Source organism: Ixodes scapularis, unplaced genomic scaffold (genome assembly GCF_016920785.2).
Source record: "Ixodes scapularis isolate PalLabHiFi unplaced genomic scaffold, ASM1692078v2 PGA_scaffold2__306_contigs__length_199485367, whole genome shotgun sequence".
Lineage (NCBI taxonomy): Eukaryota > Metazoa > Arthropoda > Arachnida > Ixodida > Ixodidae > Ixodes > Ixodes scapularis.
In genome coordinates, this window is record NW_024609857.1 from 167,523,004 (window position 1) to 167,538,573 (window position 15,570).

The 15,570-nt window shown below is 42.1% G+C and overlaps 1 protein-coding gene across 1 annotated transcript in view; it reads right to left on the reverse strand.

The window, feature by feature from the left end:
- LOC8028175 (nyctalopin) overlaps positions 1 to 15,570 on the reverse strand; it is a 109,224-nt gene that overhangs the window by 30,949 nt on the left and 62,705 nt on the right. Inside the window, exon 6 of the mRNA XM_002410601.5 lies at positions 2,821 to 2,972. Within this exon, the coding sequence (XP_002410646.4) occupies positions 2,821 to 2,972 (152 nt within the window). The remainder of the gene's footprint in view (positions 1 to 2,820; positions 2,973 to 15,570) is intronic.

Below are 15,570 nucleotides of genomic sequence, written 5' to 3' on the forward strand. Positions count from 1 at the left end.
TCGAGCCACGGAGACGTTCCTGCTGCTCAGATTGGTTGCTGGTGCGCATGCGTGCGTTACCAGGTGGCGAGGAGGAGAGCAAACGGAGAGGCTGAACCAAGCTTGGAGACGCCTTCTCGAAGCTTGTATCGCCAACGCGGTCCGTGAACCGTGTGACCCTGATCAAGCAGCAGGAAGCGTTCTCTAATCTCGCGCATCGTGCGTGTGGCCCGAGCATTGCGACAGCGGGCGTGGTCCGTGGCCTCGCCCTTGTCGCGACGCGGTCTCCAAGGACGCCGCGTGTCCAAGACCCGAGGGGCGCCTTCGAGTCCAGCCCACGTGCTTCGTGCACCGACCGCGAGGGAAAGTCATCAGTTTCTGCCAGATGTCCATATCAGCCGCACTGATCTAAGAACGTCTGCCGTCATTGAATTTATTAGCCGCTTAAATGCTCAGGAGCGACCTTACATGAGGGGGGGGGGGGGGGGGGGGGGGAGGGACATACTGTCACTGTAAGATTTGGCACATGGTACAAAGAAGTAGAAAAGAACAACGAAGGATAAAAAGTTGAATTTGAAGCCGTAAAAAGTAACGAGCGCTTTGCGAAAGTTAAAAAAAAAATCTGTTCGTACTTTTGTTAGTAGAAAGCAGTAAGGAAGACATTTCCATGCTATTGGTCGTATAGATTAATGCAGTTTTCGAGTTATCTAAGCCATGGGAGGTGTGAGGTGCGGATATGCCAAACAGGATCTTTTACAAAAAAAAAAAAAAAAAAAAAAGGTGGTATTAACATTTGTGCATTACTGTTAGGGTGGATAGTGTTCTCCGTGCTCAAAGAATGGGGAGGCCAATTTAGGTTTTAAAGGAATACTTCAACGAAATTAGAAATACACCCGTCGTGTTGAGAAATAGGCTTAAAAGGATCCACAATATTCGTAAATGACAATCGCACATTTGTGTCTTGAGCCTGATGGCTGTATTTTTCGTAATGAACGGCCCACTCTGGAGTGCAGCCAGTCGAAGGCAGCCAGTGGAGGGCACGTGATATCCAGCGCAATCGTGACGTAGATTGTCTTGGGAGGACCAAAGCTGCGGCGAGGCTGACGTCGACAGGATGTCCTAGCCGTTCCATCCACCGAAGTGGCCGAAGCACGCCAGCGATCGGCCCACCGCAACTAACAGCAAAGCTACTTTTGTACGAATTTCGAGTGCTGGATTAATCTTCTATAATCTTGAAAGGGAAAATAGCGACGTCTGGGGCACACGAAAGAGAGTCCCGGTGACAGGCCGGGTCTTCCTCCTTCCCATCTTCTCTCGTGGTGGCCGGAGAGCATGTACAGTTCTAGGCGAGTCAAGGTAGTGACTCGCCTACCTGTCACTACCGGTCAAGGTTCCTAGGCAGGCATTTCAAATGTGGCTTTATTGACATCCACCAGGTGCGCTTTGCTAATCGTTTAAGTCGTTTTAAAATTGGTTTGGGGTTTTTTCAGCAAAAGAATGGTGCTTCCGATGTGATACTGCTCTCTTGAGCACGCATAGACCAAGAAATAAGCGCCGAAATTTCGTTGAAGTATCCTTCTAAGTGCACTGACGATAACTGTAAATTCATAGTTGCAGAAAATAAATCATACGGAGTGGTTTTGGGCTGCCTCTAGCATCTTCTATGAATAACTGATGCTGATTCAAAACGGGTGAAGCGCACGCCAGCTGAGGTCGAACCAGTGACGTGTATGCCAGGAGTTTACTCTCTTTAGAGGCATGACAAAGGAGTACATCTTGTTAATTTTGATGATAATGTGATTTATGTGAAACTCCCGTGAGCGGTTACCTGCGAAGTGAATCACAATACACTTACAACTGTGAACTTTTTCTACGGTCTGAACTTAAAAAAATTGTAGCAGATATTATTATGTTTTCTTTTCAGTTGCACTTGTCAGACTAGAAGGAGCGGGCCAACTTACACATGACTCCTCTACACACGTGTCTAAACCCTTCTTCTCCACGAATCGTTCCGAACCTAACATTCGAGTATGCGTCGTCAAATCAGGCGTCAACACAGTAGTTAGAGTGATTTTCATTTGCCACCTTTCAAACCAGGATTCAATATGGTCTATTATTTGACCACTCATATTTTACTGCTTTTCTCTACTATACTTTTTTGTATCGTAAAACTTTTTTTTTTGCCCCTTCCCTTTGTAATGCCTCTGGATCTTGAGGGTATTAAATAAATAGATTGGCTCGTGGGGCGGGCGCAGCCAAAGACGCACTGCGCCGGCAAGGAACTTGGGTAAGCTATGCCAAAAGGGTCACGTGATAGGAAGATGGCGGCAGATATGCAAAGCAGCAGTAAAGCGTCCAGGCATCAATTTAGTTTCACCGCTAAGCTTTGCGAAAAAATTGACGTCATGTTACCTGACATCACGGGTCCTATACACCGAGTGAGTTTTTCATCTAGGTTTGGGGGAGGGGGGGGGGGGGGAATGTCCCCTGACCTATGCACCAAGTTAGTATCCTCGCTAAATTTAGCGAGGAAATTGGTGTCACGTGGCTTGACGGCTGGTGACATTATACACCAATTCAATTTCCCCGTTCAATCCCGCGGGGAAATTGATACAAAAGTAGGTTCTTTTTTACTCCTCGAAACGACTGTTTATTGTCGTCTAAACAAATTTAACGAATCCCTACTTAAATACTGCATTCGATATATTAGAGGACTTTGGAGATAAAGGTTAGCTGTACATTGTTACTCTAACATGCGCATTCATTCCTCGTAACAAAACGAAGTAAAAAGCTTAGCGGACAGAATTATTCTATGTACGATGGCTGGAGTGCCTCACTCACCCAGGATCTCGACTCCCAGCTTCGGGTTACTCCAGATTGCGGCCCAGACGTCCTGTGCCAGCGTCGTGACCCTGTTTCCGTTCAGGTAGACTCTCCGCAGGTTCGTCATGCCATCCAAAAGTCCCGGCGTCAGGAAGCTCAGTCTGTTGTCACTGCACAGCGCACCCGTCCCCAGAGTGGCAGCACCGTCATCCGTACCCCCCCCCCCCCCCCCTTTTTGACCGAAATATCTTGAGGCAGAGTTTCTCATTCGCCTTTAGAACATTATTTTTAGAGCGCAGCTCTTAGGCGCGTTTTCTGTGTTTCGTGGCGTCGACGTCGGCGTAACCGGGCTAAATTTAACGAGAAAATTGACTTACGTGACCTCAACATGATTTAAATTTCCCGCTAAATTTAGTGGGGAATTTAATTGGTGTTGAGATCAGGTGACGTCAATTGTCCCGCTAAATATAACGGAGAAACTGAATTTGTTCATAGGTGACGTCGCACCAAGTCGTGTGGCGTCACTTTTTTCGCTAAATTTAGCGGCAACTGAATTGCAGGAGGAGGAGAGGGTATGGAGAAGGAGGGCCATACCCTCCCCCTTGTACCATCCCCTCCTCTCCTCAAGAGCTGCGCTCTAATTTCGCAATGCAGAGATTTGTAAACGTCTTTCATGTTTTTATCAGTCAATTTTCATGAAGTTCTGTAACTTTTCGTCTCGTAGTCTCGTAGTAATCTCGTAGTAATGAGCTCGTAGTAATAAAAACAAGCCACCAACAGTTTCAAAGATTATTTGACAGTCTAGCCAGAAGGCTATGTTGTCAAATTTGTTTACATTATAAGGAATTTACCTGGAGTATTACTTGAAGTATGAACCAACTAGCTCAGCTTAATTAGCTGAGGTATGAACCAATTAGCTCAGCTTAAGCCTGTTATAGCCAAAAGGGTCCAACAGACGGAAGTAATAATGCAAAAAACAAAAGTGCTTAAAGAACGAGTCAAAAGTCTTTAACAAAACGTTATGTCAATACAACAAAACATTTTCGAATTCCAGAGGAAGCTGCTCAGTCTAGAAGATCATAGCCGCCACAATAAACTTAGTCATTTTTATTCCGGAAGGTGAAACGGCGGATACGTTAAAGTAAACAGCACTAGATGTATTTTCAAAGAAAAGCTTGGAGTTCGTGTTAACACTGTTGAACGCTTACATCGCGTTGGGTGAAAAACGAACAGGAATCGACCCGCCATCGTTTTATTTATTGATTCCGCAGATAAACATACTCTTCTAAAGAAATGCCGACTTCTGAAGGGCAGCAAGATAGCAATTGGACACAGCTATTCCTGGATGACACTTCAAAGGCACACTCTCCGACATGCAGCTAACGCTGCTCTTAACGCTGCAGGTCTTGACCGTGCCAAGATCGGCCGTACCGTTCAATCCGGCAACTGCGGGGCAGTTTTCGCTGGCTCGCCCCGGCCATCTTCCACGTCATCTAGACGGCACGTGCCAGCAAGCCACGGTTTCGACAGAGAGCCATGTCATACCTGCTAACATCTGCTTCAATGACGACTGGTTCATCGATACTGGTCCGCCAATCGTCTTCAAGCAACATGAACCACGGGGTCGCACCCAAGACTACATAAGGGCAGAAGACTTTGGCTTTGTGGGATTTGGAGCCGGCACACTTTCTGACATGCAGCTAACGCTGCTCTTAACGCTGCCGGTTAGTTTATACTATCCAACCTAAGAGCATAAACTTTTGTGCACTGCCGGCTTTTCCCTTTTCTGAAAAGTGTTGGTGACATTTTGCTTAGGCAGGCGCGTTTAATATCTCTGAGGCATTTCCGTCTCTTCGCATTGCCTGTCTTGTATTTAATTATATTGTTGTTACTTTCTGCAGATATAGAGCTAAACCTTGGTTTTCTTACAGAAGCCGACATGGAATTACTAAGGCCCCTCCAAAATGATAAAACGGTCACTATGCAGAAGCTAGGCAGTATCGACCTCAGATTCGCCAAACCCGAAACTATAATTGAATGGAATTGAAGTTCATTTGACATATGAAATGTCGGGGAGGGAGGAGCAAAAGGTTGCCGAAGCTATCTGACGAGGCCCCATTCCCCTTTTCGGCGCTACACTAATCACAGCAGCAGTGTAGAAGTCAGACATATAAAATTCAAGCTGAAAATATTTTCACAGAGACTGTTTTGACATAAATTAAACACAAGCAAAAGACAAATTAAGCACAAACTAAACACAAACCAAACACAAAACAATGTAAGAAATAAGCGACAAACTTAACACAGCCGATGGTCAGATCGAGGAAGTTAACAAATTAGTGTCGGATTTTGCAAACCGAATTCGTCATCTTACTGACGAAGATAGCCGGGTTAGAGAACAAAAACTTCGACCTTAAAAATAGAAGTCGAAGACAAAATTTAGCTTTTTTATGGAATAGAAAGCGGTAGTTACTCCGAAACATGGAATGAATCAGGGAACGTTGTTAAAGACATCTGTAAAATAAGTTGGGAATCGAACTAAAACCTGTAGAAGGGGCCCACCGCGTTGGCCGGTTTAACGAAACATTTAAAATTCCAATCACTGTCAACTTTGCCTTGTATAAAGAAAAACAGGGAGTTGTGTCAAAGGCCAAAAGGTTCGAGGGGTCGCTTTCCAGCGTAGATGAGGATTATTCTTTTGAGATTCGAGTCCCGCGCAAGCATCCGCGGAAAAACGCAAAAGAAGAGAAAAAAAAAAAAAAAGAAACAGGAGAAATATTGCAAACCAGCTGAAGCAGAATTTTGACAAACCCATCATAAATGGTAAGGCTTTCACATGAAAAAAGGAGACAGACAGGTTGTTCCAGTTCAGAAATGCGGACGGCCCGTTAAACCGAAGAGGTGCACTCGACACGAACTAATCGCTATGCATAAAGGTCAAATACTTCCTGAAGCTCACTGATTGCATGAAAACGAACTCTAAACGTTTTTGTAACTATATTAAGAGTTGTGCGTCGGATCGCGTAGGAATCACTGAAAGTGTACGAAATAAGCGGCTAATTTGAGACGACACAGAGAGATCGACATGTTTAAATAACTACTTTCAGTCTGTTTACTTGTCCAAATGCAGCTACAATGGTCCTTTATACGTTTGCGCTGTTCCTAAAATGCAACCAATAGAATTTAGTGTACTTGGAATTGAAGTGTTACGAAAGAAAATCTATGAAACCAAAACTAGTGGCCCCGATGGCATCTCACCACGCGTTCTAAAATGGTCTGCTCAGTCATTATCGTCCTATTGCTATTTAACTTATACCACTTACTTGTCTAAAGCCATCCTGCCAGACGACTAGAAGGTTGCTCACGTTGTGCCCATTCGAAAAAGCGGGTCAAAGAAGTACGTCTCAAACTACAGACCCATTTCATTAACATCTTTCAAGGAAGGTCATTGAACTTGTTTTTATAGAGATATTGTGTCTCATAAACGAAAATAATTTGATTATAAGTAAACGACGCAGCTTTTGTAAGGGAGTATTTTGTACAACACACATTCATGAATTATTTCACGAATTGGTCTCTGGTGGTGACGAAGGTAGACAAACGGACTATTTTGTTTTTTATTTTCGTAAAGCACTCCATACGGTCCCACACGCGCTTCTTCTCCGGAAACGTAAGATATTTAATTAAGACCTAACTGTAGTAAGATGGATTGAAAATTATTTGTCTCAACGGCGACAGTGTGTGGTCTTGAACGGCAAGCTGTCTGATTACGTTGAAGTGAAATCTGGAGTCCTCCAGGGCTCTGTCTTGGGACAACTTTTGTTTTTACTTAATATTAATGACATTTCTAGTAAAATATTATCCTGTATACGGCTGTTTGCAGACAATTGTATTTGGTTCAGGTATATTTCAGTGAACAAGGTGCAGCCCAATTACAAAGTGACCTGGTACGTAATGAAAAACTGGTGTTGTATAGGGAAGATGAATTTCAATCCAAAAAAGCTGTGTCCAGGGAAGCTTCACTGGGAGTAAGAAGAAAATGGTTAATCAGTACAGTGTGAATAACGGATTCATCAAAGCCGAATGTATTATACAGATATCTGGGTGTAACATTGTCGATTGACTGTGCATGGAACGCTCAAGGCGATGACGTGATTTTAAGGGCCGGCAGGGCATTGAATTTATCCAGCGAGGCTTAATATAATTCCAGGTAAACTTGAAGAGAACTGCGTACGTGACTTGTGTTAGACGAATCCTTGAATATGATTGTGCTGTATGGGACCCTGCAAGAAATACCTAATTGAAAAACTAGAAAAAATCCAGAATAGGACGGCAGGTCTGTTCTGGGACGATACGGGCGCAAGGATAGTTTTACTGATATAAAAAGGTAGTTGCCCTCAGCACGACCGAAGAAACAGACTAAAAGTTTTGTTCGAATATTTATTGCCAAGCTGGGAATTAACTAAGATACTTACCTAAAAAAACCGCACAATATTTACAATCGAACCAATCACTGTTTCAAAAGAAAAGACTACCGTACAAGAACAAAAATTTACACAAATTCTTTTTTGTCAAGACTATTTAAGAATGGAACAAGCTGTTGGAGGAACAAGGGAGCTCTGAAACCGATGAGATGTTTTCTTCACGCCTATAACCCCCTGCAATAACGCCCTCAGGCAATGAGGAGTAATTCTTGAATAAAGAATAAAGAATTAAAAATACAGAGAAGTGAATAAAGAATAAAAAATAAAGAATAATGATTAAAGAATAAAAGAAATCGTGGGAATATATCAAGCGGTATCCTGGTAACGGGGCAAACGTTTTCTTGCTTCCTGACAAGAGAAAGATAGGCGACAATATTTTTTGTGGGACGACATCACTGGGCATATTTGTATAGCAAACAAACAGCAACTCACCCTGACAAAAAGTGATGCCATAAATGAGATAGTAAGCACCCACTGAAATCATTTAAGACCTTGACCTTCAATGCCAGAACTATGCTAAATAAAGTAGACAATAGAAATGAACTTGTTGCTTCATGATCCCACATTGTTGTTATTACGGGGACATGGTTGCACGATGTTATTGGAAACAACGGAATTGTTGTTTCGTAAAAAATAATTCAAGAAGGCAAAGAATGGAGAGGCAATTGTGTGGCCATCATTTTAAAAGAAATAGATCTGGTGCAACCAAAATGCCTTATCGACGGAGAGGTGTTATGCTGCAAAGTAACAATACACGGAAATACATTTATTATAGGTGCCGTTTAAAGCCCCCAAATACCCTGCCAAAGCTTTTAGAAAATATATACGATTACGTGGCTCTACAATTTAGGGACAAAGCTAAGATTATTATGATGGGGCGCTTTAACCTGCCCAGTATTGATTGGACAACAAGCCAAGTGGGTAAAAATGAGGTACTGTCCTCAAAACTGCTTTGGATATTGTTTTTTTTTTTTAACCTGAGACAGTGACGTATCCTACCTGAGAAACAAACACTGGTTAAGAAACATTAGACCTGTCTTTTGTGAGTAGTATGGTTGAAGTGGACGAGAATATTAATATCGATGGCGTGTGAAATCATAAGATATTGATATTTTCATCGCAACTTTCGTAAAAAAAAAAAAAACACCTTAAAACACCCGTGGCGAGAACATAGTTCACGATTTCCAAAGCGCCGACGATATGTCTGTTCTTGACTATTGAGAAGAGCATTCTAATCATTTCAGTCATCTATCTAATGTCAACGAGCTATGCAGAAAGTTTAAAATTATTGTGTCCCACTGAATATATCGTTTCGTTACCTAAAAGCGAGAGCACAAATGATCCTTCCTTAGATGACGAGGGAAATTCTGCAACTGATGCGAAAGATCAAACGCGGACTGAAAATCTAAGTTAGAAATACCGCCGAGATAGCAAATTCAGGACGAGAGTTAAAATATCTCGTGATGCAAGCAAAGACAAGCTACTGTGGCAATGTGCTCTCATGGTTCTTGAGGGAAGCGCCAAATAACTTTTGGCGTTTCTTTTTGACTCCGAAGGAAGAAACTTCTCAGGTGTTACTAGTTATCATGAAGTTTTCTCATGCCCTTTTAGAATTGCGAAAGAATTCAACAAATACTTTCAGTCTGTCTTTACGGTGTCACGTGACCCCCCGGTAGACCGTGTCGTCGTTCCCATGCAACGACTCAAAAATGCCAGAGTGGGTTTTGTCAGAAAGTGATATTTTTAATCTACTCTTGAATATAAGCGATAAAAAAGCATCCGGACCAGACAATATCACCAACGCATTTCTGAGAAGATATGCAGAGTGGGTGTCGCGGTACTTATATTTAAATTTGCAAGCGTGTTTCCTCCAAGAGCAAGTTATCAGAAGACTCGCTATGTCGAAAAATTGTGCCCATTTACAAGACCGGAAATAAGGTGGAGCTTCAAAATTATCGTCCTATTTTTTAATAATGACATGCTACAAAATTTTACAACATATAATTTTTTAGCATATAAATAAATACTTAGAGGAAAATAACTTACTCTATAAACATCAGCAAGGGTTTCGGCGGGGTCTATCGACAGTCATACAACTAATAGAGCGTGCACATGAGTTTTCACCGGCTCTAAACGAACGAAGTCAGGTCGACGTAATATTTATGAATTACTCTAACGCGTTTGACCGGGGACTCTATGAAAAATTAGTTAAAAAATGAGCTTCTTTAAGATTCAATCTGGTTTTGATATCTTCGATACGTTCTTATTTAGAAGGACGAATGCAGTATGTCAGCTGCAATAAAGTTTGTTTTACCGCCGTCCGCAGGTCACTTAGGAGTTCCCCTAGGATTTGTGTCAGGTCCTCTTTTATTCTTAATTTATATAAATTATATAGCAACAAATTTCCCGTCCTCTGCTCAAGTTAACTTGTTCACAGACGACTGTATGGTTTTTCCATAAGCGTCTAGAGTTAAAAGCTAGGAGATTCTCAATCAGTCCCTGGAAAAACTTTTACGTGGAGTAACGGAGGAAAAAATGGGGTATAGTAATTAACTTTGATTAAACTTTTTCTTGAGTATTACAAATAAGGAAAAAGGTTTAGACTTCTGCTATCCTATAGGCGGCGTTGACTTTAATAATGTAGAAGAATGTATGTATTTCGGAGTTATTTTAGCTAATACTTAATCCTGGAATAGACATGTGGATTACATATGCGCAAGGTTTATCATAAATTAGGCTTTCTTAGAAGGCATCTTAAGCATGCAAATAAAGATGCTCGATTAGCTGCATATAAATGTTAGGCACGTCCAATATTAAAATATACAGGTTGCAGGAAGCAGGAAGCAGCAGGTCGCGCTAACAGAAGGAATACAGAATCTGACACTTCGGTTTGTTTCTTCTGAGTACAGGTGCACTGAATTGGGTTCTGCAATGAGAAGTGTAGTGCAGCTTGGCTGTTTAGAAACATAAGAAAAATGCGTAGATTAAAATAATTATACGCTGTGGCCAATGGCTTGACAACGATTATTCCTGAACGGTACATTTTGACTTCAACATCATGCTCCAAAAAGACGAGCAATACTAAAACGATTTCACAATACCAGTACGGAAATGACGTCTTTAAGTACTTTTTTTTCTGAACTATTATCTGCCAGAGCAAGTTGATAATTGTTGTAATCCTGAATTATTTAAAACATAGCTGAAATGATTGTTCGGTTAAATTTTGTATGTAAAATATTACGCGTATTTTTTTAGCATGCGTGGGTAGCTACGACCTACCTACGCACGCTTCACACAGTGAGTACATGTCTGAAGTCCTTGTTTCGTGTTTGGTGTAATTTTTACTTTACTCCTGTGCAGACCGAAAGGTTCAGAGTAATTTAAATAAATGAATAAATAAACCAGAGTCATTTTTACTGGCCGGAATATAACATGTTTGGGTTTCGATAGATTGCCGAATCAAAGCCTGAAAAACCTTGTATATGCCGTTGACGTATTTATCATCTCGCCAGAAAAGAAGAAGATCCAAAGGGAAATAAATATAATACAATAATTTTGTGAAGTGTCAAGAGCTCGGCTTACACTGGAAAAATCTACAGGAGCGTGGCTGGGCAATTGGGTGTGCAAGCCTGCAAGGGCTTTGGGCATGCAGCGGTCATCCTCTTTGAAAGAATATCTCGGTGTACTTCTAACTTAGAGACGCCCGACGAAACATGGGAGTCAATGCTTCAGTAGATGAGAACGCCAGTTCTCCCCTGGCACACAGGCTATATTCATCATCTCCTAAGAAGCTTCGAGTCCAAAAGCGCTCGTTTTCCCAGCTTGATGTTCGTAGCCCAGGCCATCCCGATCCACACAGGTACGACCTCCCAGGGACATCGGCTTTTCGCTACGTTTGTTAGGCAATCGTCAACAGAAGAAATGAGACGTTAAATCTTTCTTCCACTGAAGAGCGACAGATTTGGTCTGGTACATGTTGCTGTAAAAGTAACGATAATTTGTTTTAATACGTTAGCATTAGAAGCTCGTTTTTACGAAAACCGAGCGGTGTCTTTTGTTTGTCAGTGTCGGGAAGAAAGGGAGAAAGAGGGGAAAGGGCGACGCGTGCGACGCTCCCATTGGTCCGAACGGCTAACGTCAACACGCGTCAACCTCTCCCTCTCTTCCTTGCGCTGACAAACTGACAGACATCACCGGGTTTTCATCAAAGCGAGCCCTTTCGTTTTCTTCGAAGTCACGTGCAAAGCTTGCGCGGAGCCAGAAAGGAAGAGGCACAACGCAACATCTCCTAGATAAAGCATTGGGTGCTGAATGAGATGGATTAATCAGAAAAAGGCCAACGCTGGACACAGAGTGGAAACGAGTGCTGCGTCAGCGCTCGGCTTGGAGTCAAGTTTGAGCCGAACGTTGACGCAATCGTCGTGTCCAATCTCTGCCCAGCGTTGGCCTTTTTCTGATCAGAAAGTCAACGCTGCTGTCACGGTTTGTTCTTCGCTCTGGGTTTCCGTGGTAGCGGTGCGTGGACTGTGATGTGTTTGTATAGTTAAAAAGCTAGATGCAGTTCCCTCCACGAGCGATATGGATACGGTTCATTCCGCGAGTGGTATGGATGTGGCCTTCCCAGGAACGGTATGGACGATCGTATCCAAGGGTGTCACGTAATCTAAGAGTACAGAAAAAAAGGTGAAACAAATTACAGGAACATCCATTGATGGCCAAAAAGGCAAAAAAACAAAAGGCAGCAAAGTATAGAGAAAGATAAAAAAGAAAGTCAAAAGAAAAAAGTGAAGATGTCAGCATTAGCGTTTCCCAAAGTGAGACGTGTGGCGTTTCCAAGGGTCATGCTAACGCATTCTCTAAGAATCCATCAATGAATTTTCCTGTAATTTTTTATTTTCAGAGACTTAGGCGACGAAACCTTGCGATTGGCGCTGCAGGCTTCAGGAGAACGTAGGTAAACCAGTGGATCATCGACGTATTCGGGGAACCGAAGGCGTCGAAGTGTCTTCACTTTAAAAAAACAAAATGAAAAAAAAAAGAACAAAAAAAAAAAACGCTGAATTTTTTAAGACTTCTACAAGCGATGTACCATTGCGAGTGCCTCAAGCAGGTGAAGAAAAAATGCCTGTACTGAAGCACAATTAGTAGCACGTTCCCGGGTCCTTTGTACAGGAATGGGTTTGAATCAACCGCTGGAAAGGGCATCAGAAAGCGATTGCGCGCCCTTCCTGTTTGGCCAAAAATCAAACAGTTCTTTATCAGGTTTTACACAGAAACCCTGCCAGTTAAAACGTGCGTGTACCCGAAGGGATTCTACCTGCCACTCGGGAAAGATTGCGGTTTCTTCGGGGATAATTTTTTTATGCTTTTTTATCCCCTCCATGGAAGAGACAATACACCACGTCGGCTCGTAAAAGCATGGGGGCGCTTGTACGCGGGACCCGACAATCAGCAGAATAAATATAAAATTAACTACACTTGAAATATACAAAAAATAATAAGACACGACCGAACGGACAAAGCTTGTAGAGCAATTTAAATTTCAGAATTGCAGCACCACCCTCTTAGCTTTTTTTATTTAACCTTTCAGCGACTTCAACTGAAAGAGATCATTTGGCATAATGTAAAGATAATGCGGGATATAGAATTGTCGTATACTTTTTTGCGTAATTTTCGTATATTTTCGTTAATAAGGAGACGCTTCGTTGCGTATTTTTACCCTGCAAGGGCGTATTCTATTTCTGGGCAGACTTTCGCTATATCTTTAAATGCAATTTATAGCCGAGCCTAGAATCTATAAAGCGCTTTTAAATTTTTTGTAACAAAAGTCGCAAAAATTAGAATCGTTAGTTGCAATCGCTTGGCACGCATTGTGGCTATGTCGAAACTTATATGTAGAGGCAGTTCCAGTACAGAAAACTGCCTGTCAGTTGTTACAAGAAAGGGTGCAATGGACGCAAAGTGCAGTCAACTCAGGGCAAGAAATTGACAGTGACACATGGCCATAGATAGAGCAGAAAATTAAAAAAAAGTTACAATTGGTCACACCCCAAAGCCGCCATGGTGTGAGTAATGGCAAATCATAGTTGGTGGCAAGTGTTCCACCCCACGTTGATCTTGGTTTTTTTTTTGTGTGCATGCCCAAGTAGTGTGTAAAAACTTAGACCTGGCAAACATGTAGGTACGTGACTGAATTCTAATAAATGAAGCTTAAAAAAAGCCAGCTAGAACGACTGAAAAGCGTTACGCTCATAGAGAGCCATATAAAGATTGAGTCCCCCTGTCATGGTTTAAACTGACCACCCTGATCAGGTGAGCCAAGTATTTTACCGAATGACATATACAGGATTACCGACTGGCCTACGAAGATAAAAAGGCGAAGTCGTTCGCGCGGCACGGTGAAGTTTGCATACCTTTTTTAATCTTTTTTTTTAGATGATATGGCAGGGTTGGGCAGAAATACTCTCAAATGTATTTTGTAATACAAATACTGGGATGCGTGGCAAAATCAGATAAAATACTGATACCGATATACATTTATAAGAATGAGTCACGATACGTATCAGATAGATTTGAAAAAATTGAATTAAATGTATTTGGAAATACAAATACAGGAATATATTTTGGCGGGACTGAAATACAGGCACTAAGAAGATACACTGGTATAAAAACGTTATTTTGGATGCTTTGGTGCACCCCTTAAAGTGTACAAAGAACAAAAAAAAACATGTTCTAGAATACTAGATTCTGTTTTTCAACCAGCGAACGAGTTCTCACTGCATGTTGGAGCCTAAATTGAGCTAGAATCACATTTACTGCAAAATTAACACCTCGTATTTTGGACGGTTGTAAAGGGAGCGAGCGATCTTTTTACCGTGGCTCGAGCGCGGTTTTATTTCGGAATTGCTTATCTTTCTGTGACAAAATCCCAAGGACATCTAAGTCAGTTTTGCGTCCTTCCAAATAACCTCGAAAAGTGGCAGTGATTATGTCCAATCCGGACGCCTCTTTCAGCAGCGACCTTATAATGTAAAACGGAAATATACAGCGCGCAAAAATAGACAAGGACGAAGGAAAGATGCGAACAACACAAGCATTGGATTCACAACTAAACATTTATAGAAAAAACACCAACGAAGTAAACCGCACTATCGCTTCAGCACGTGTCAAGATAAGCAATTTCTTTTTTGTGAAGAAAAAACGATGTTTGGCTGACGCGTGCATCTTGCCCCTCTTTTGCTATTGCATGCCCTTCCAATAATTCTCTAGTGTTTATCTGTGCCCTTCCCGATGATGGTGATGTTGTTGAATTTGGGCTGTCATTTACAGGCAGCACAACGCAGAGGCAAATGACCCCCAGCGGACGACCGGACTGACCAGTCATGTTCACGTGCCCTGTCATTAGCACATCGGCCAGTTTGACCGATGCACACTCTTCCGCAGCTTAGTGGCATCTTGTATACCCACCAACCACACAATCAACTTACTTGTTCCAGTGCTTTACGACACATTGGCTCTTCCCCCAGTGTTTTCCGCAATTCTAGGGCAGGGTTGCGCCAACTTTCCAGGTGCCGAAAAAACAACCGGGACATCAAACCGCCCAGCTTCATTTTTCAAATTGAACGAGATTTTATGCACGTAAGGGACCACCCGGGGTCTCGTTATGGGTCTCTCATTTTCTGACTTAAGCCTCCCTTAACCTTTTTTTAACAACGTCTGCGCCACTGCAAGAATAACTGACGCTGGGAAGCCAGCATCTGTCAGCCGCTATCCAAATTCATTCTTTTTGCACATAGTAACCATCATCATACATAATTAATGTCGACTGCAAATAAAACTTCACTAGTTCCATAAAGCTATCGACTCCCACGCCACTCTCATTTTCAAACTTAATGACAGTTTTCATCAATACACACAGTCGATAGTTTTGTGTAACTAGTGAAGTTTTATGTGCAGTCGACATTAATCATGTGTGACAATGGCTACTATGTGCAAAAAGAAATTCGCAATGGCTCTTGTATAGCGCCGGTACTTTGTGACAATTTTTTTTGGTTAAATGCGATCAGATAATCGATGATATCTTAGAGGAGGAGTGTGTTAACAAAGTTTAGATACATTGATGATTACTTAGTGCTTACAAGAAGGTCTGAAGGTGCCTCTGAGGACAGGGCTGCAAAAGCAGTGATTGATGTGTTCACTCAGAATCCTTTGGGATATTGCTAAGGATATTTATAAAAATATCCTTGGCAATATTAATATGTTTATTCTTAGGTCGGAATATAAC